This window comes from Leptopilina boulardi, unplaced genomic scaffold (assembly GCF_019393585.1).
Source record: "Leptopilina boulardi isolate dan_hultmark-lab unplaced genomic scaffold, ZJU_Lbou_2.1 LbouV2_50, whole genome shotgun sequence".
Classification (NCBI taxonomy): domain Eukaryota; kingdom Metazoa; phylum Arthropoda; class Insecta; order Hymenoptera; family Figitidae; genus Leptopilina; species Leptopilina boulardi.
The window spans coordinates 32178-54674 of NW_026137995.1; the positions used below are offsets into that span (position 1 = coordinate 32178).

The following is a 22497-nucleotide window of genomic DNA, read 5'->3' on the forward strand; positions in this document are numbered from 1 at the left end:
AGTATTTCGAAAATTACAAGTAAACATTCAATTAATTTTTAGAAAATTTTCAGTGCTGTTGAGGATATAATAATATAATATTCTTACCAAAGCTAATTGCTTGTCTGAGCTTGTTAACAAAGCTTGATCAAATAATTCGAAAGTTTCCATTTCGGAAATCGGGAAATCAACTTCAAGTTTTCCAAACTCTTCTGTTAAACCTTTTCCGAGCGGACGTCCCAAATTTAACATGATTTTATTTTCGAAAAGCTCTAACTTCCTTAATACGTCATATTCAATACCGTCATACGTTTCTTTCAATTGCTCCTTCAAAGTTAAAAACATCTGGATCAACGCCTTTTTGACACCGATCAAGTCTAAGAAATTGTGAGAAATTTATATTTTAAGAAACTTAAAATTTTTTAAATTATTATGTATTATTATTATTATTATTATTATTATTATACCTGGAACGATTTCGTCTAATTCTCCGTTTTCTTCGGACTCATTTGATTTTCCATTAGAAGCTAAAATTAATTACGCAATAATAATAATTTATAAAAATTTATATTAATCAACTTGTTTTGTGATCACAAGGTCTTTAAAACTAAATCAGTGAAAATCCACACTTGAAATTTCAGTCATTTTTCACTGATTGGTCGTTCAAAAATAGCTGAAAATTTCAATAACCATTATTGAAAAGTTCAGTCATTTTTTAAATGGCCAATGAGTGAAATTTCACTGTTTAAAATCGTGAGAATAGAGCCATTAGAAATCAGTGGATTTTCACTGATTCAGTTTTAGAGAGAGGATTGCGGTACTTTTTTGTAAACAGAAAAAAATAAGTTTTAGAATTTGAATAAGGTGACTAAAAGTTAATAAAATTGTTTTTAAAATAAAAAAAAAACAATCTGATATTAAAGAATAACAAAATTGTGTATTGGAATTTAAATTATTTTCATTTTGCGAACAATGAAATTTAAATAAATTGATTTCGAATAGTCTTTGGGGCACACAAAAGTTTAATTGAATTTTAAAAAAAACCACAAAAAGTAAATTATAATTAATGAATTATGATTAATAGTTATGTTAAATTATTTGAAAATAAAAATTATTCTTTAAATAAAATTTAGGTTTTCTATATAATTTTCTACACGAATAAACTTAAGCATTTACCCTGTTTACCTGATTCCTTAATTTGTTCCAAAATGTTCGACCTGTATGCCTGCTGAGTCACTTCCTCAGAATCGGTAGTTGCACTTTCTGCGGTGGTTGTATTCCCACAATCAAGAGTCTCTACATATCTTTCCAATTTTTTAATCCCTTTTTCGTATGAAGCTATAAAATAAAAAAAATTATTTATAATTTCTTTCAGGCGTAAATAATAACCTAAAAGCTAATTTTATACTTACTGGTTCTTTTAATTATCTCAATTGGTTGTAAATGCATCCATGATTTTAGGACGGGTTTGCTTTCTTCAACCCATTTTGGTAAATTCTTATACTGAGATTTTTTTGGGTATGAACACGTTGCTTGATTTTTATCAATCCAAATAATCGGAATTAGATCCACATTTTGATGTCGATTCTTTTCTTCACGAGTAAAATTTACTACTGCATGAGTAAATTGTTTCCCATTGACGTTTTTTGCCATTTTCAAAAACAATGATAATGCAAAAAAACATCTGGAAATCAAGAATGTACTACTTTAGTTTGAGGTTATTTTTTGATATTTAACACACTTCAACATACAATTTTTTTCTCAAAATTATTCTCAGGACTTTGGATTCAGAAAAATTAATTTAAATGTTTCCAGTTCATAATTGACGTCTTGATGAGCAAAGATTTTGTAAAATAAAGTTTTTATTTTAGTATTAGTTTCATTTTATTTGTATATATGGAAATTAATTGTATATACTTACAAGACACACAGAAATTAATTGTGATTTTTCTCTGGAAGGTAAGAATCGTAAAATAACTTTTTATCTCAAATTGCATCTGCAGTCACACACAAAAACCCCAAATGGCGTAGCGGATGACGACCGGACGTGCTTTGTAAACAGCAACTTCCTTTTTGCCCTGAAAATGTTTCAATTTCGATCTAAAGGAAACCGCGTATTCTGATTGGCCATTTGAATTTTTTTTAAATTTAGCGCGTTTTTCTACTCAAATTATTGGTGGATCATCTTGACACACATGTGACGCTCCATGAGAAAAGATACTTTATCGTCAGTTACCATAAGATCTATTCTCTTTTGCGAAGTGTCACCTTTTCATTGTTCGTTTTTTATCGTTTTGTTTGAATTTCTCTACAATCTTCTGAAAACTGCGTTGAAGAAAGTAAGTTTACTTTTTAATAATCACTATATATTAATTACTTTTTCATGTTTTAACATTATTTTGGCATTTATAATATTGGTAGAGTGGGTATAATGTTCATTTTGAGGTTAGGAATACAATTGTATGTGCACAAAAAATTTCGTTATTTATTTATTTATTATTATGATTCTCATTATTAAACTGTTCATGTTATTGTCACATAAATTGAGCTTTAATATATTTTTTTTATTTTTAATATACTATTTGACACAAAATATTGTTATACAGAGGTATAGTGATTATATATGGATTTTTAGGTTTAATTAATTTTAATGGACAGATATTACCCAGTGGACCAAAAACCATCATTGTTCGAAAAACGTTCCTAAAACGTTTTAAAAACATGTAACGTTTTTGGTACTTTATTTGGCCGACATGAAACGTTCTAAAAACGTTTCAGGAACGTTTTTCGAACAATGATGGTTTTTGGTCCACTGGGTAGTATGTATCAGTAAAAATAAAACAATTTTTTAAAATAATTTTTCCTTGCTTAATTATACAAAATATTAATAATTAATAAATAAAAATCTTTTTATGCTTCAGAGTAGAGAAATATAGTGGACACCAGAGGGTAGAGGATTCTATAAATTTTAATTTCAAATTAAACCTGATCATTTAAAATGTCGCTGAATGAGGAAGAATTTTCTCAAAATTGTGATGGTTCATCTCTTTCTCAGCATGCAGGTAAATTTATTACAGTTTTTAATTGTGTCGATTTTCAGAATTTTCAAGTTTAACGTCATATTTATTATTCAGAAAAGTATTCTTTTTTTGACCCTTTTCAACAAGAATAATTACTTTATTTCAATAATTTATAAAAGAAAAATTAGATAGGCTTTTATTTTTTTCAAGAAATTTGAATATGTCCTAGATTTAATATAATAATTTATGGCTGTAAATTATGTAATCAAATTAAATCAGTAGGAGTACATGTGGATTAAAATTTATAGAAAAAAACAATACGTATGGAAAAAGTATAATTTTATGTTTTTAATACATAATTTAATTTCTAATTTAACTGTAAATGTAAAATAATATTATCTTTATAATTGTAGAAAAACAAGATTCTGTTGTGAATATGAGCATTGATAAACCACAACCCGATTGCTCAGGGGAAAATATTGAGGAGAACGATCATACAGAAAATACTAACGCTGACGAAGAAATAAATGGAGAAATTGGATCCGAACAGACAAAAGCGTTAAATGAAAATCAAAAAACTTCTCGAAGTAAGAATCCTCATATAGATATGGATATTGACGAGCTAGTTGAAACTATAAAAGATTGTTTAATCCTCACTGCGCGTAGCTTTGAACGAAAACTGATAAAAAAAGTTACCAAAAAATTGAGTGAAATTGAAACTACTTTTGGGAAAAATGTCAATACGCCATTATTATTTGATTTAAAAGATAAAATTGAGGTATTAGAAGTTGCCTTACCAATGGACGATCCAGAAGTCTTCACTGCTTTTGACTTAGAAGTGTCGGGAAGTCCGGAAAAAATAGAAGCACTGGTAAATTTAAAGTTGTTTTTTAAATATTAAAATTATCATATCTTACACAGAAATTTAAACAATGTCAACTTCAAAATAATGTATTTTTGTTTCCAGAAATCAATAATGTCAGTTTCCGCTCGACGATCTGCAAACCTGAAAGAAGCTATACCAAACATTTTAAAAACATTGATTGCAAAACCCATTCAACAATCATACAGCGCTCTTGGAAGAGGAAAAAATAATTTGGCATTCAATGAAACATTTACTTACAAGACAATGAGAGGTAATATTTTTTATTTTTATATTGGACAAAATTTTTCAAGTGAACGATCACAACAGTGGATCGATCACAACAGTCGACAGTGGGTTTTTTTAATAGAAGCAGCTTATTATACATACATATATCAGGGATCACAGACTTTAACTTTTTTTTTAGATTTTATCACCTATTTCACCTATTTTCAGAATTTATCTTTTTTATATTCTTCAATTCTGAGATTCAGTCTATTAAAAATACAATCAGTGATTAAAAATTCAATTACTCCAAATATTAATTGAAAAAATCCATTATTATTAATAATAATCAATTTTAAATTCAGTTAAATCGAAATTTAATCAATTGAAAACTTAATGATTTAAATTTTAATAAATTGAAAAATCAATTCCAAATTTTAATAAATTATAAATTCAATTCTTACAAACTCCAATTAATTAAAAATTCAATTATTCTACTTTCCAATCAAATAAAAATTCAATTCTAAATAAAAATAATTTATAAATTCATATATTCTACATTCTAATTAGTTAAAAATTTAATTATTTCAAATTTTAATCAATTGAGGAGCCGGATCGTAGAACCGATTCTTCGCTCGAACTCACGCAGAAGTATTGTCCGCCCCTCCACTATACCATCAAATTTTAAAACTCATAAATAAAATATTTAAAAAATATTAGGTTATGCAGAAGAAAAAAATACATATTTTATCTATTTGAAACTTTTTTCTAAAATGTAATTTATTAGTACTAAAAAATGAAAACTGAAAAATTTTTTTTTCGAAAATAAATTACTTTTTAATAAATATATCGTCCTTTTTCGGTCAAATATTGACGAAATTTTGTGAAATTTTTTAAGCATACACAATATACACAACAGAAGCCTACAAGCTATAAAAAATTTTGAAAAATCACATTATTTATTTATTAAAAAATTTTAAAAGACGTCATTTACAAATAGAGGAATTTCACTTTTCAACACAAAAAAGTATGCGATGAATTTTCAAATTATGAAAACTTCTCGCGAGAAAGTTTTTCCTTTACTAATCAGGAAGTTTTTCCCACAATTTCAAACTGATTCGAATATAAATAAAGAAAATACGAGGAAAATAGCGAAACCGTACTTTCGTTCGCAACGAGAATGTAAAAAGGCAGCCATGTTTGTCGTCGCAATGACACGCGGACAATACTTCTGCGTGAGTTCGAGCGAAGAATCGGTTCTACGATCCGGCTCCTCAATTATAAATTAAATTATTTCCTTATTTCAAATAAGAAGTTAGAAACTCAATTACTCCAAATTTGAAATTTTAAAAAATTATTAATTAAATTAGTACGGATTCTAATCAAATAAAAATTTAATTATTCCAAATTTTAAAATATTAAATAATTGAATTTTAAATCAATTGGAAGGTGTAATAATTGAATTTATACTTGACTAAAATTTAAAATTGAATTATGAATTGGTTAAAATGTAAAACAATGTAATTTTTAATCGACTGAAATATGGAATAATTGAATTATTAATTGTTTAAAATTTACAATAATTTTTTAAAATTGATTTTTCATTTGTTTTAAAAAAATGTTTTAAGTTTCAATATTGACAATTTTTTTACTTAAATTTTTCTTAATAATTTTTTTTTCAAAAATTGAGCTTAGAACTTTTTTCAAAATAGATATTTAACGGTTTTGATAATTTTGATTTACTGAAGTGTTTTGGGTAAATTTGTTGTCACTTTTTAGTTATTTATTTTTAGAAAATTATTCACCTTTTTCTCTATTTTAAGGAAAAAAGGTACTGTAATCCCTGATGAATATTAGGGTGAAAAATATTTTACTTACATGTTTTATTAAATTTTTTGATAAAAATAATATTTGGTGGATAAATTACATACCCTTTGTACTAAATATTTTTTAAATTTTAGCCCCATCCAAAAAACCTTTAATTTTTGATCCATTAGCTTAACGGATTTTGTCTTATACTAAGTAATTTTAATTGCTTATCACTTACTTTTAATTTTAAAAATATTTTGCAGATGTACTCTTGGATTTTTTCAACGGCACTATTTCAGAGTCACAAATAAGCAGTGAATTAAGCACTTGGTTGGGACGAGCTGTTGATCGTGAAGGAGGCCGAAAGGAACGTTGATTACTTACACTATATTCATAACACATTTATTTTTTTAATATAAAATATTTATATTAGTTTTTTCGAAACGTTAAACGGTAAAAAAACTATTTTTGAGTCATATAATATTTTGTGCCAAATATCATTGTTTAAATAATAAAAAGTTGTTTCTAATTCCAGTATTTTATTATTTTGTGGCTTCTATCACCCGTTTAAGACTCTTAATGAATTATTAAGAAAGTAAAAATATTTTTACTGGGTCGCAACTTATGAAATCATTTTTCATTTATTTTCACATGCGAGCGTATAGTCTAGTGGTTAGCGTATTAGTCTGCGGTGCGTTAGGTCAGGGTTCGATCCCAGCGAGCGTCAAATATTTTCTAAAATGTATGTCGACAATTGCGTTTAATAATAATAGTTTAAGGTTTATGTAATGTTCTTCACAATAATAATGTGTTAATTGTGTAATTAATAATTAATTCACGTTTGTAATTAATTTTCAGCTTTTTTTTTTAAGTTGGGCCAACTTTGGGATCAGTTGTTGGGCCAACCTTTGACACCAATGGACGGTTAACCGTTATCATTTGTATAGTTTGCCCAACCACTGGCAGATTAAGTTGGCCCGCCTATTCACTTCAAAGTTGGCCAAACTTTAAAAAGTATGGTTGGCAAAACCTACACATCTAAAGTTGGACCAACGTTCGGATCAGTTGTCGGGACAACCTTTGAAAGTGATGGTTGGCACATCTTAAGTATTTTAAGTTGGACCAACGTTGGCATTAGTTGTTGGGCCAATCTTTGAAAATTACGGTTGGCACAACATACGCATTTCAAGTTGGACCAACGTTGGCGTCAGTTGTCGGGCCAACCTATGTCGCCAATGGTTGGCGGACCGTTATCATTTCATAGTTGGCCGAACCTTTGGCATGCGAAGGAGGGCCAACCATAGGTATAGTTGGCCCAACTTTGGGCCGACCAAAAATTCGCACCTGGGTAGCTCGTTTGCACTAGGTATCATTTCGACCCCGGCTACAGGAATTTTTCAATTTAAAATTAAAATTAGTATTGTTGAACCCTTCTTGAAGCCAAGTGGTCATCCTGACACCTAGGTCGTTTGCACTAGGTGTCATTTCGACCTCGGCTACAGGAATTTTTCAATTTGAGATTAAAATTAGTATTGTTGAACCCTTTTTGAAACCAAGTGGTCATCCTGACACCTAGGTCGTTTGCACTAGGTGTCATTTCGACCTCGGCTACAGGAATTTTTCAATATAACAATAAAGTTAGTATTGTTGAACCCTTCTTGAAGCCAAGTGGTCATCCTGACACCTAGCTCGTTTGCACTAGGTATCATTTCGACCCCGGCTACAGGAATTTTTCAATTTTAAATAAAAATTAGTATTGTTGAACTCTTTTTAAAGCCAAGTGATCATCCTGACACCTAGCTCATTTGCACTAGGTGTCATTTCGACATCGGCTACAGGAATTTTTCAATTTAAAATTAAAATTAGTATTGTTGAACCCTTCTTGAAGCCAAGTGGTCATCCTGACACCTAGCTCATTTGCACTAGGTGTCATTTCGACCTCGGCTACAGGAATTTTTCTATTTAAAATTATAATTAGTATTGTTTAACCCTTCTTGAAGCCAAGTGGTCATCCTGACACCTAGGTCGTTTGCACTAGGTGTCATTTCGACCTCGGCTACAGGAATATTTCAATTTTAAATAAAAATTAGTATTGTTGAACTCTTTTTTAAGCCAAGTGATCATCCTGACACCTAGCTCGTTTGCACTAGATTTCATTTCGACCTCGGGTACGGGAATTTTTTCATTTTAAATAAAAATTATTATTGTTGAACATTTTTTGAAGCCAAGTGATCATCCTGACACCTAGCTCGTTTGCTCTAGGTGTCATTTCGACCTCGGCTACAGGAATTTTTCAATTTTAGATTACAATTAGTATTGTTGAACCCTTTTTGAAGCCAAGTGGTCATCCTGACACCTAGGTCGTTTACACTAGGTGTCATTTCGACCTCGGCTACAGGAATTTTTCAATATAACAATAAAGTTAGTATTGTTGAACCCTTCTTGAAGCCAAGTGGTCATCCTGACACCTAGCTCGTTTGCACTAGGTATCATTTCGACCCCGGCTACAGGAATTTTTCAATTTTAAATAAAAATTAGTATTGTTGAACACTTTTTAAAGCCAAGTGATCATCCTGACACCTAGCTCGTTTGCTCTAGGTGTCATTTCGACCTCGGCTACAGGAATTTTTCAATATAACAATAAAGTTAGTATTGTTGAACCCTTCTTGAAGCCAAGTGGTCATCCTGACACCTAGCTAGTTTGCACTAGGTATCATTTCGACCCCGGCTACAGTAATTTTTCAATTTTAAATAAAAATTAGTATTGTTGAACTCTTTTTAAAGCCAAGTGATCATCCTGACACCTAGCTCATTTGCACTAGGTGTCATTTCGACCTCGGCTACAGGAATTTTTCAATTTAAAATTAAAATTAGTATTGTTGAACCCTTCTTGAAGCCAAGTGGTCATCCTGACACCTAGCTCATTTGCACTAGGTGTCATTTCGACCTTGGCTACAGGAATTTTTCAATTTAAAATTAAAATTAGTATTGTTTAACCCTTCTTGAAGCCAAGTGGTCATCCTGACACCTAGGTCATTTGCACTAGGTGTCATTTCGACCTCGGCTACAGGAATTTTTCAATTTTAGATTAAAATTAGTATTGTTGAACACTTTTTAAAGCCAAGTGATCATCCTGACACCTAGCTCATTTGCACTAGGTGTCATTTCGACCTCGGCTACAGGAATTTTTCAATTTAAAATTAAAATTAGTATTGTTGAACCCTTCTTGAAGCCAAGTGGTCATCCTGACACCTAGGTCGTTTGCACTAGGTGTCATTTCGACCTCGAATACAGGAATTTTTCAATTTTAAATAAAAATGAGTATTGTAGAACTCTTTTTAAAGCCAAGTGATCATCCTGACACCTAGCTCGTTTGCACTAGATTTCATTTCGACCTCGGGTACGGGAATTTTTTCATTTTGAATAAAAATTAGTATTGTTGAACACTTTTTGAAGCCAAGTGATCATCCTGACACCTAGCTCGTTTGCTCTAGGTGTCATTTATATTTATGCTTGATGGTGTTTATATTATATGCTGAGAAGATCTTAAAATTAAGGTACCATTTGTAAATATTGATTCAAAGGTAAGTAAACAACATTTTTAAAATGGAAATTAATACATTTTTGTCCTTTTCTTTTGCATGTGTTCAGTAGTGTACAGTAGAATCCAATAATGCCCTCCCTCAGGGAACGCACTAATCGGAAATGGTTTTCCCACATTCTATATGATTTTTAACATCAACCAATCAAATATGAGAAATTTGTCCATATTTACGAAGTCATATAGAAAGTGAGCAAACCATTCTAGATTAGTGCCTTCCCTGAAGGAAGGCATTATTGGATCCTATTGTACAATAATACTATCCCCATCGCATCGTGTCGCACTCATACGTTGCCGTGGAAACATATGTGTGCGACACATTGCAACTGAGAAGATATGTTTGCACTCTACTCTTCACTCTTGAAAAAACACCTTTATTTTGAAATGAGGGAGCGTTCACAGCTATGCATGTAGAGCCAGTGCATGCAGGTTTCCATGGTAAATTACAAGAGCGAGGAAGGTAGCCAACAAGCTTTGTTTTTTTCACTCTCATGGAAATCTGCATGTACCCTGTTTGCATGACGAGCTGTTACCGCGCCCTTTGTCTTTTTCACTCTCATGCATTGGTTGTGCATGCAGAGTTGTGACTGCTCCCTAAGTGAAGGCGATTCCAGAATAGGTGCAAAAGGAAGGTGCAAATCCCATGAGTTCAAAAGAGATAGAGAGTCTATCAATCTCTTTTGCACGCATGGGATTTGCAGTTGTACAGTATACTGCAACTTTGCCTTCCCAGTTGGAATTTGTCGCACTCTTATGTTTCCATGAGTGCGACACGTTCTAATTGAGAAGGCATTGTTGCACTCCACTGTACTTGCACTTGCACCTTCCTTTTGCACTCATTCTGGAATCGCCTTTCTGAATTGGAGCATACTTGTCAAGGCGACTCCAGAATAGGTGCAAAAGACAAGTGCAAATTCCATGAGTGCAAAAGAAATAGAGAGTCTATTTATCTCTTTTGCACTCATGGAATATACATTTGCACTTGCGCTGTAAAAAAAACTTTTGGGTCGATTGACACGCCGAATGTAAAATAACTTATTCGAGAATGTTAATTTATTATGCTTTGTAAATTTACAACGTCAAACATTTTAATTTATCACTACTGAACGTTATGATTTTACACGTAGCGTGTAATTTAATTTGTCAGACATGTGTTACATTCGACATGTAATTCAGCATTATTGAATAAGCTATTCTACATTGGGCGTGTAAGGCTGGAGTCCCACGACAGCGTTTTAACGTGCGTCGTAATAAGAAAAAAAAGCATCCTTTTAAGATCCTTTTCTCCTTCCTTTTCTCTTCGATTACGCCGCACGTTAAAACGCTGTCATGGGACTCCAGCCTAAATCGTCACAAAATTTTATTTACAGTGTAGAATCGCCTTCAAGGTGATTCTAGAATAGGTGCAAGAGACAAATCCAAGTGCAAGTACAAGTGGAAATCCAATGAGTGCAAAAAAGATAGATAGACTCTCTATCTCTTTTGCACTTAGTGCGCTTCTAGAATACATACAATTTGCTTTGCATTGCAACGTTTGTCCTTCTCTTTCTAAGAAGGAGAATAAGGACAAAAGTTGCAAAGCAAGAGAAATTGCATGCGCCCTTATGGAATTTGCAATTGCATTTGCCTTTTGCACCTATTTTGGAATCACCTTCAAGGCGATTTCAGAATAGGTACAAAAGGGAAGTCCAGGTTCAAGTAGAAGTGCAAATCCCATTAGTACGGAAGCGCCTACACGCCAGCATGCGGAACGTAGGAACAAGCTAGTATAAAGCCGTGTTTTTAACGACGGCACCCAGGCACCTAGGGGTATGCTAGAGGGTGCCTGTGTTCCTCCGTATATTTGCGCATGCGCAGTATGTCATTTTTAGTATAATTTTTGAAATACAACTATGAACGCTATTTTTAAAACCTGGTAATGGCTATATGTATGCTATATGTATGAAAGCTATAATGAAATAGGACAGAATTCGAAAGCAGCAAAACAATATTGAATATAATCAAGATGTTCAAAATCATCAAAATTTGACCTTTGAAACTTGGTTAATAAGTATCTAAAGCTATAAGTTATTATTTTAATAACTCACAGTTCAGAAAATATGTTTAATTTTTCATTTGTATTGAAATTTTGCCATAGAAAACTACTAATAATGCCGTGTGGATAAAAATATGTGACGCGATCTGAAGAAAGGGACCTTAGAAGCAAATTACTTTAAGGTTATGTTTGGTTTTATTTCCCTGGATTAAAAGTTCCTTGCTAACTATTGACAATTGAAATCAGTTTTTTTTAAATATTTCATCCCTAAAGAAAACTTAAACATTAATGATTTAAATCGAAAGTTAATCCTCTTTGCGTATTTTCATTCCAAAATTGCAAACATAACCTTAAAGTGATTTGCTTCTAAGGTCCCTTTCCTCAGATCGCGTCACATATACAACACTGCAATATTTTATTTAAAACAAAATTGATGAAAACTTTCATTCTTACTTTTTATTATTTCTTTATACCAAACGGACAAATAAATTAATATAGCACGTGTAGCAGACAAATATAACCTTAAAATTATGTATATACATATAATTATAGATAATAGAGACTATATCTATCTCTTTTGCACTCATGGAGTTTGTACTTGCACTTACGCTTGCGCTTACCTTTTGCACCTATTCTGGAATCGCCTTCAAGTATACACTAAAGGCCTAAACAGAACTGATTCTTGAACGGGAACGCAAACGGAATAGAATGAGTAAGAGAAAGACAAAGATTATGTATATAGGTATAGAATTTATCAATCTCTCCGAATCAATTTCATACCAAAAAGAAGATTATGTATCTCCTTCTCTTACTCATTCCATTCCGTTTGCGTTCCCATGACAGCGTTTTAACGTGCGTCGTAATGAGAAAGAAAAGGACAGAAGTATACCTTTATCCCTTTCTTTCTCATTACGACGCACGTTAAAACGTTGTCATGGGACGCCGGCCTTAAGGCCTAAGCAGAACTAATTCTTAAACGAGAACGCAAACGGAATGGAATGAGTAAGAGAAGGACAAAGATTATGTCTATCCTTCTCTTATTCATTCCATTCCGTTTGCGTTCCCGTTCAAGAATTAGTTCTGCTTAGTCCTTTAGGATTTAGGTAGAATTTGGTATTATACCTTGTGACGTCAGAGGCTAATAACGTCGATCGAAAGAGGGACAACAAACAATATCATTGGTCGAGCAGCTATCAAATATAAGATTTTGAGGTCACGGCATTAACAAGTACTGGCTATCTGTTCATACAAGAGGCCATATAAAAAATAAGAAGAAGAAGATTTTGAGGTTAACTTGAAATCGTTCTCTTTGTAATGTGGCTTGTTGTCGCTCCAGCGATCGACTTCACTGGTAAGGTGCTAAAATTCCCACGCGACATTTTATCCACTTTCTCTAGGTAGGGAAATCCCCATTGCAGGGTTCCCTGCCTAAGGAAAGTGGGTGAAATGTCGCGTGGGGACTTTGGCACCTTTCCATTAGCCTGTGACGTCACAAGAAATAATACCTAATAGTACAATAGTGGAATAGATTTGATAAATCAGAGAAGGTGTTGAAAAACCGAATAATCTGATTGGTCAAATTTGTTGCACTATTCTAGTATTCTACTGCACCCTTAGGGTCAAATCACATGGATGAGTAATGCGTTGCTTCATAATGTGGAAGTAAAGGATAAAGATATATTTCTATCCTTTTCTTTCTCATTATGAAGCAACGCATTACGCATCCATGTGATTTCACCCTTAGGGAGCGTGAAGGCATCAGGGTGAAATCACATGGATGTGTAATGCGTTGCTTCATAATGAGAAAGAAAAGGATAAAGATATACTTTTTTCCTTTTCCTTCTCATTATGAAGCAATGCATCACGCGTCCATGTGATTTCACCCGAAGGCCAACGCAGAACTAATTCTTGAACGGGAACGCAAACGGAATGGAATGAGTAAGAGACGGACAAAGATTATGCCTATCATTCTCTTACTCATTCCATTCCGTTTGCGTTCCCGTTCAAGAATTAGTTTTGCTTAGGCCTATATCATTGGCCAAAGCAGAATAGAAATTTAACCGGAATCTTAGGGTGAAATCACATTGATGAGTAATGCGTTGCTTCATAATGAGAAAGAAAAGGATAAACATATACTTATATCCTTCTCTTTCTCATTGTGAAGCAACGCATTGCGCATTCATGTGATTTCACCCTTAATCGTAACCTTAACGCTAAGAATGAGTAGATGAAGGATAGTAATAGATAACTATCCTTCACTTACTCATTCTGATCGTTAAGGCTACGATTAAGATTCCAGTTAAATTTCTATTCTGCTTTGGCTTTAATATCATATGTACATGTAAAACGACCATTATACAAACTTAGGGTGAAATCACATGGATGCGTAAAAAGTAAGACTTCATCCGGAAATACATGAGTATGAAAAGGATAGCCTGTCTGTCTATTTCACTTACACTCATTTGAAATTTTCAACATGCCACTAAAGAAGAAGAAGAAGAACTTACACTCATGCATTTCCCGATGAAGTTTTACTTTTTACGCATCCATGTTATTTCACCCTTATGGTTTCTAGTCGTTTCAAGCATATACATAGTTCATTGTTGTTGTCTTGTATAGTTAACAGAGTGCAACTGAAATGTTTATTATTTAAGTGAAAAAATTTGATAATTTATTATAATTGTAAAAAATCAGGTTAATTTTTCTGTTTGGGACAGTATAATTACAAGATTCTATAAAAATTTTTGTTTCAAAATAGTGCAATTTTACAGTATTCAAAATGTTAAAGTTAATGACTTTGAGGTTAAAAATAGAAAGTTCTGTAAATTTACGATAGTGTGAAGAGCAATTTTAAATGGGGCTGCAAAATTACAAAAAATATTGTCAATTTACCCCACTGAGAAATGGTTTTTTTCTTTGCACACTGTGTGTGTGATTGTAACGGTGAGTGTAAAATTAATTTGTTTGGTTAGTTTACATTTTCGACATGTGAAACTAAATCGTTGCATTGCTAAATTGTACGCGCATTTTTTACGTAAATATGTCTTCATTTCACAGAAAAAAACCGAACTCAAAATGAATATCATATCATACTCATTTTGAAGTTCTACAAAAATGAGTCCAGGTTTTTACTGTGTTTTCCTTCACGGATGTCGTACGTTAACCGTGCTTTGCCATTCGCATCGTCAAGTTGTATTAGAGTGTTAAAGTTTTTATTTTTTAGGTATAATTGTCCAACACAATTCTAAAATTAATATTTTTAAATTATCTGACCTCTAGATAAAAATTCACCCCGTGTTTCAAGGGTTGAAGCACATGAGTCGGCTGAAGGCTCATTTAAAAGAGAACGATTCACGTTTTAATTTCTGAAAATAGCAAAGTTTGTATCGCGTCAAGATTTTGCTCCGTGATTTTTCAAAAAGTGCCAAAATGATTTTTTAGGGGTTTAAACCCTATTTTTATCAAAAACCTAACGTAATAGAGCATTTTGGACATCGGATTCTTGCTTAGCGCAAAAATTTCGTTAGGTAACACCTAATCACGTTCATCATTTATTGTTTTAAACAAAGTGTTTACTAATAAGAACTCAACCTCAATATAAAAAATAAATGAAACTCATTTTTGTAGTTGAAAATGTTTCTCTATTCAGATTGTTTGATTTTTTGACACGATAAAAGAATTTTTCTCCATTCGCATTTTATTTTCTATGTCTATAATATTATTAATAAGTTCGTTTGTAAATGTTTAAATGTTTTTTATTGGTTTCTTATCCTGTGTCACGTGTGAGAAATGTCATCGATAACATACATCGGTTTTCGTTTCAATCCAGATAAGTGCGGCAAAATTTTCAGGTATTTTACGTAAAACTAATTTTAAATAAAAAAGATTCAGAGGAATTTATTTTTTTGAAATTTAATTTTATTTATGAGTTTTTATTTATATATGTGACCGAGTCTAAAAAGGGTGCTATCTACCAAAATAAAATTTTCGAAAAAATCGCGTTAAAATTTTTCATAATAAGTAAAATGTCACCCTTTAGGTGACAAATTTTTATAAAAAAAAAGGTAAAAACCCACTGCAAAGGACGGAGATTTAACCAATTGAGCTTTTAAAATTAATTTTATTTATATTTTCACGCGTAGGTCATAGGGAATATAAAGAAGAAAATTTACTTTTCAAAGATTACTTGTTTCATTATGTTTTGATGAAATTTTTAGAAATAAAATTATTATTAGATGCTCAAAAAGGAAGAGAGGTTGCCCTGCAATTGTTGTGAAAGAAGGCGATGAATATCGCTTAAAGCGAGATCATAACTATCGAATATGTACAAAAAGAAGAAGAAATGATGAAAATAATACAGCTGCACGCGCTGAAATGATTAATATGGGAAAGAAAACCAACAAGAACCCAACAAAAATATTTCATAAAGTTATTCGCAAGTAAATTATCATCTCATGAAAAATATCTTGGATGCAAAAACTTACGCCAATGAAAAATTGTCTCAACTTTTAGAACAATTTGTGAAATGAATGTTAACCAAATAATATGTATGACCAGCTTAGATTTTAATTAGTTTCTTCAATAATATTTTTAAAATATGTGTGTAAGTTAAAAAACCACTTAAATACAGTTAAACAATTATCAAAATCAATAATTGAAATCGATTTTTCTAATTAATAAAAATTTGTATCACAGGAAGTAATGAAAAAATTTTGAGTAATATTTAAATAATTCAGATGCAGATGTAGATATATTTTACTTAGCTAACACTTATTTCATAAATTGTTTTGAAAATTGAGACAATTTGTACTTGGCGTGACTTTTTGCATCGAAGATGTTGCTGTTGAGATTTCAAAACTTTTTCTTTGATTAAAATATCCTCAATTATATATCGAGATTTCGGCCCAATTAATATTACATATGAGGTTCAAAGAAATCAGTAAAGAATTATGATTTGCAGATGTTAGCAAAATAAGAAAATCAATTTTTTACTATAAAAAAGTTCAAATTTCAAAATGTTTTAGTCCATTGAAATATCTTTTCTTATATATCGAGATTTTTATCTAATTAACATTTTTTGTGACTTTGAGACAAATCAGTACAGAATTGCGGGCTCCAAACCTGGATAAATTTAAAAAAATAGTTAATTTTTGTAGTTTTCAGCCTAATTTTCAATAATGTTCCAGCATCTTAAAATTTTTTAAAGTGCGAAACTGGTACCTCTTCATGTGTACATCTAGATTTTGCGTTTTGCGTGTTGTGATTTCAAGTTGTGTTCAATTCAATCAATTTTAATTTGATCCAAAGTACTTGCTTCGTGTGTTGGGTGCTTTTTGTAACTTACTAATAATTACACAGGCACACAAAATAAAAAAGTGGTTTGGTCGAGACACTACAAAAGTCTATTCCCATGTATTTTTTTCTGCAGAATCCGAATGCGAAGTCAGAATTGTCAAATTTGTTCCTATATTTGAGATAAACTCAATAAATGCTAAAAAAGATGAAATAGAATCAAAAAGTGAAAAAAATTTTGTGTAATTCCATGTATTTTTTGCTGTCAAATCCGAATTCAAAGTCAGAATTGTTAGATTCGCGCAAAGTTTTTAGGTAATTGCAAAAACCTTAAGACACAAAAAACTCAAAATCTGTTTTTTGGAATTATCTTCAAACTTTGAGCCAATCTGGCAATTTTGACTTCGAATTCGGATTCAACGACAAAAAATACATGGAATACACTAGCGCAGTGTCAAACAAAAATTTTTTCACTTTTTGATTCTATTTCGTCTTTTTGAGTAGCTTTTGAGTTTATCTCAAAAATAAAAACCGATCTGACAATTCTGACTTTGGATTCGGATTCATCGGGAAAAAATTACATGGGAATAGGCTTTTGTATTTTGTAGTGTCTCGGCCAAACCACTTTTTTTATTTTGTGTGCCTGTGTTATTGTTCCTATATTCTCAATAAAGTTTATCAACAAAAATACTAGCTTGGGTATCTTGATGCATGGTTTCGTTAATTAATTTCAATTTCATATAGGTTTAGAAAAAAAAACAAGCAAGTGGATCTCACTTTATCCAACATGCAACAAGCGATAAAGAGGATCAGGAGGAAGCAGAGAGGACCAACTCCGAAAACAATTGAAGATCTTGGCAATGTGCTACTGCAGTATGAAGGGGTCGAGGACATATATGTTGGCCAAGCTCTAGGCGATGATGACAGTGTGGCCATCATTTTTTCGAGTAAAAAGCTATTGGATCAATTGGACAAGGCCACTGAAATTTATATGGACGGGACGTTCGATGTAAACATCTTTTTCACAAAAAAGGAAAATATTTTTTTATTTAGACCGTAGAGTATAAATTATAGTATAATTTTTATTTCGTTTTTTTTATTATCTTCTTATATCATAAAAAGATTTTGCCGCCGTCGCCACAGAGTCAGAATTTTTTTTTGTCTAATCTTCCGTCAAAATGTAGGTCAAATTTCAGGGCAGTTTTGCCTTGACAGGAAAGCTCCCTTTCATTTAATCTACCGTCAAAATTTAGGTCAATTTTTATGTCATTTTTGACCCTCTAACATGTATATCAATATCTTATTTAAATAGTCGGATAAATACAAGATACAGAAATGCATAAATACAAGTCTAAATTTCTTCAGTAAATAAAAAAGAAAAAGAATGAAACGATATTTATCCGAAAGTATCCACAACTTATACGGTCTTGTCTGAAACCTGAACAATTTTTATCTGACTTTTGTACTACCCTATAGAAAAAATAATGCGAAATTTATATTCTAAAATAAAAGACCCATTAATTGTTTAATTAATAAAATTCGTTAATAGATAACTCCGAAACATCTTGATGCCTGCCAATGTTACGTAATGCAGATGAGGATAAGTGGAAAAGTAAAAAATACTTATTTTTTACTAATAATTAATTTTTTTACAGGAATAGTTCATCATATGCGATATTTGCATATATGATATTACAAGTAATAAATTTTATATATAACTTAGGGTGTTGGAACGGTTTTTATTCTCAGCAACAAGCGAACCGCAAAAACATACGACGCAATTTTTGAGGAATTAACCGAATGCTGTCCTCATCTTAAAGCCAACATTAAGGGCATCTGGGGAGATTTTGAGAAGGCGACAATCAAATCGACCAAGACATGGTTCAAAAATGCTCAGTATCACGGATGTTGGTTTCATTTTAAAAAAGTAAGATTTCATATTAAAATATTTAAATTATCTCATTATTGTAAAGTGATTAGATATTATCTTGATTTAAAGATAATGCTAAAAAAATAGGTACCCATGTAAAAATATTCTCAGTAATAGGGGAGAGTGGGGCAAAACCGGGTACCTTTTTGGAATTTGCAGTTTAAAAAGAATCTATCGAATAAATTAGGTCAAGTCAGGCTGAAAATTCTTCTTTGAACATTAGAGTATGAGAAAATAAGGATAATAGCAGAAAAAAAAAATTTTGAAAAAACTTAAACCAGGATTTACGAAAAAATGCAATGTACCCGGTTTTGCCCCGATGGTGGGGCAAAATCGGGTTCTATCAAAAAAATATATAAATCATGGAATATTCTTTAACTTTCTATTCAATTAGTATTATATGGCTCTTATATTATACAAAACAATTAATATTCATTAAATTTAATCCAAATATATTAGATTATTAATTAATAACAGTAATTAAATCTTTTAAAACGAAATATGGAAAAATTAATCGGATTCGTTTGAAACTCGTTACTCGGGGGTTTTTGGGCTCGCTGAATTCAATTATGATGTCAGATTTTTAAAATTCAAAATGGCGGATCTAATATGGCAGGTACCCGGTTTTGCCCCGCACTGCATTTTTTAAGAAAATGTAAAATTTCCAGGTTATAGTTAATAATTTAACAATCTATCCTATGGGAAATTACTCGTAAATAAATGCTGAAAAAGATGTTATACTTGCCAAAACGAAGACATCGATACAACAAGTTTTATAAGTGATTTATTTTCGATAAAAATCGGATTTTATTTTGAACCAAAATTTAAAAGTCGCATAAAATGAAACAAATAAATTTTTATATAGTGATTTTATCATTAAAATGGTGTTGATTGTAATATAAAAGATATATGTGAAGGGCGATAAAAATAAAAATACCTATCATGGAAAACGGGGGGTACCCGGTTTGACCCGCCTACCCGGTTTTGCCCCACTCTCCCCTATTTTCACTTGAGTACCTTATTTTATACATCTAATAAAATAAGAATTACAAAAGATTATTTTTTTCGTATGAATGTTACAAGACAAAGTGGGGTCGGAATTTCTGAAACGGATTACCCAAAATTCAAAACCTTTTTTTGTATCAAACATTTTTTTGCCTTCTTCTATATTGAAATAGAACCTCTGAAATTATTAAACCAAAAAATGTTTATCTTACAGATATTAACAATTTAATTTATTTGCAGCTATAAAGAACAAAAAATTTCTCTATTAAATAACTACAAATTTTGTAGTTGACCCATTTAAAAATAAAAAGAGTTTTAAAATGCAGTCTTCAAAAATAATTTTTTTTAATTTTTAGTTTTTACTAATTTTTTTATATAATTTGTTTATAAAATGTTAATAAAAATTAGTCTTCTCAATGTTCTACAGAAAAAAATTGTATTATATTGCCCAAATGTCTTTCAATGTAAAAGCATTTTAAAAAACTCTCTCTTAATGAAGAAATTTTTTTTTATAAAAAAAAATAACCGTGCAGACGTTTCATGATGATAAACACGGCCCACGCAACCGCTGCCACTTATGCTCCCATTATATGATGTCAAATAGACATGTTCCATTTTATCACACAACTCTTCTTAATGCAAAAAATGCCAAGAATTATCGTCAAAATATTTAAATACATATCCTAACAAAGCATTTTGCATTTTCACTTTTTATATAACAAAATGTCTTATCTATAGCAAACTTTCTATGAACTGTTATTGCTATAAAAGATTACTACAAAATTATAAGAAAAAAATCTCAATATGAATTATTTTGGCAAGTTTGTTGTGAAAAATTGCTACAATTTTACTAGAAAATATTGCAGGAGACTTGCAACAATTGCTATAAGTGTACAGTAATTCTACAATTATGTTTCTTAAATTGAATTACTTTTATTAATTTTTTGTATTTAGAAATCTTTTTAATATTTATTTTTATTGATCAATTTTATTAATTACTATAAACTATTTGGAAACAAAGAGGGGACTGGAAATTGAACCTGGGGTTGACTAACATTAACGAAAGACCATACTTAACAACCTAAACAACCACATGTCAGTAAAAAAAGAATCCTTTATATATTTGTCAATGTATAAGATCAATTTTAATTTAAAGATAAGTTTCTCGAAATCATTCATAGTAAATTTACACCCATTTTTCTGGATATATTGTAGCAGTTTCTCATGGTAAAATTATAGACAACTTTCATCAAAATCTTATTACAACATTTCACTGGAGCTTACCATAGGTGAGATATTTTAATAATTTAGACAAGCTTGTATAGAAGAATTGTTGCAAGCTTCCATGTTACATGGATTGTGAGTAGTGAAATTATTTTTTTTAATAAAAATTTTATTGTATAGAATGCTCGTAAACGTTGGAAGCGAACAGGTCTTCTTCGTGATGGTCCGCAAGATTTTCTGGAATTGGTCCTTACCTTAGCCTTATTGCCAGCTCACTTAATTGAAAAGGCAGTCAAAATCCTGGAGAGCAAAATCAAAGACTATGACAAGAAATATTGGCACAAACTTGAGAAATTCATGAAATATATCCGCAGAAACTGGGTGAAGATTGCTGACATTTTGTCAGTTAACAATTTGGAACAACGAACAAACAACATCAGCGAGTCGTTCAACAGTCGAGCTGTGTCACGAATTGGAATCCATCCGAATGTTTGGGAATTCTTAGGTAATTTTACATAATAATATTTATTTTTAGGGTATCATTGACGTAGACAGAACTTTTATGGAAACACACATGAGGAACCGGATCGGCTAAGTCGATTAACGTTCTGACCCGGGTGCGAATTGGCGGTTGGCTCCTGGTTGGCCCTCCTCTGGTAACCAATGGTCGGATCAACTAGCAAATTAATAACGTCGGCCGACATATGGTCGACTAAGTTAGGCCAACTATAGGTACTACAGTCGGGCCGACCAAGGCTGCCATAGATAAGCCGATCATTTTTGCCGACGGTCGACAGCGAAAGTCGGTCCGTCTATGACAACCAAGGTTGGGCCAACCTTGGCTGCCAAAATTTTACCGACCACCAGCATTAAATTATAAAAATTATTTATACAGATAACATTTACAATCTTAAATTCATTTTCCATTCACATCATGTGCTTAAACACTAAACGTAATCTTATAAACATATGAAAATATTTGACTCTCACAGAGATCGAACTCGCACTTTACACACTGAAGCCTAACACGCTAACCACTAGTATACGTAATTGCATGTGTGTCAAACGCAAAAATAGTCTTATAAGCTGCATCTTGAATAAAATTTAGCCGACCGTCAGTCCGACTTAGGCCGACCATTAAAAAGTAGGTTCTTAATATTTCAGTTGCCCATGGTCTGGCCAACTGTAACTGCCGACGTCGGTAGTCACGGTCGGCCCGATTTTGGGTGCAAATATTTACCATGGTCGGCCTAACTATGGCTGCCGACCCTCTGGCAGCCAGAGTTGAGTCGACCGTGGTCCGACCAACCAACTCTGACGGTCTACCGAAATTCGCACCTGGAGTCTAGTCACTGTAAAGCCAAACAAGACTATCAGAAAGTGTAATAAATGAGAATCCAAATTATTTTGTACCATTATTACTTTTAATAGTAATAGACAAAACTAGAAAAAAATTTATTATTGAATTTCATTTATTTTCAAAATATAAATCGTCGTTGCCTAAATAAATCTTTA

At 31.6% G+C, this 22497-nt stretch overlaps 1 protein-coding gene across 1 annotated transcript; it reads left to right on the forward strand.

Moving 5' to 3' along the window:
• The first annotated feature begins 2907 nt into the window (after positions 1-2907).
• LOC127289745 (uncharacterized) lies at positions 2908-6286 on the forward strand. Its single transcript, XM_051317866.1, has 4 exons — positions 2908-3041; positions 3413-3870; positions 3967-4135; positions 6159-6286. Exons 1-4 carry the CDS (start codon positions 2978-2980, stop codon positions 6269-6271), a joined length of 804 nt encoding a protein of 267 aa, XP_051173823.1. The 5' UTR covers positions 2908-2977; the 3' UTR covers positions 6272-6286.
• The last annotated feature ends 16211 nt before the right edge of the window (positions 6287-22497 follow it).

Bases quoted from the DNA above. Each gene is read 5' to 3' on its own strand.
- LOC127289745 (XM_051317866.1), top strand. From the start codon at position 2,978: ATGTCGCTGAATGAGGAAGAATTTTCTCAAAATTGTGATGGTTCATCT. The intron at 3,042-3,412 runs GTAAATTTATTA...TTATAATTGTAG, and splicing joins ATCTCTTTCTCAGCATGCAG to AAAAACAAGATTCTGTTGTG. The intron at 4,136-6,158 runs GTAATATTTTTT...AATATTTTGCAG, and splicing joins TACTTACAAGACAATGAGAG to ATGTACTCTTGGATTTTTTC.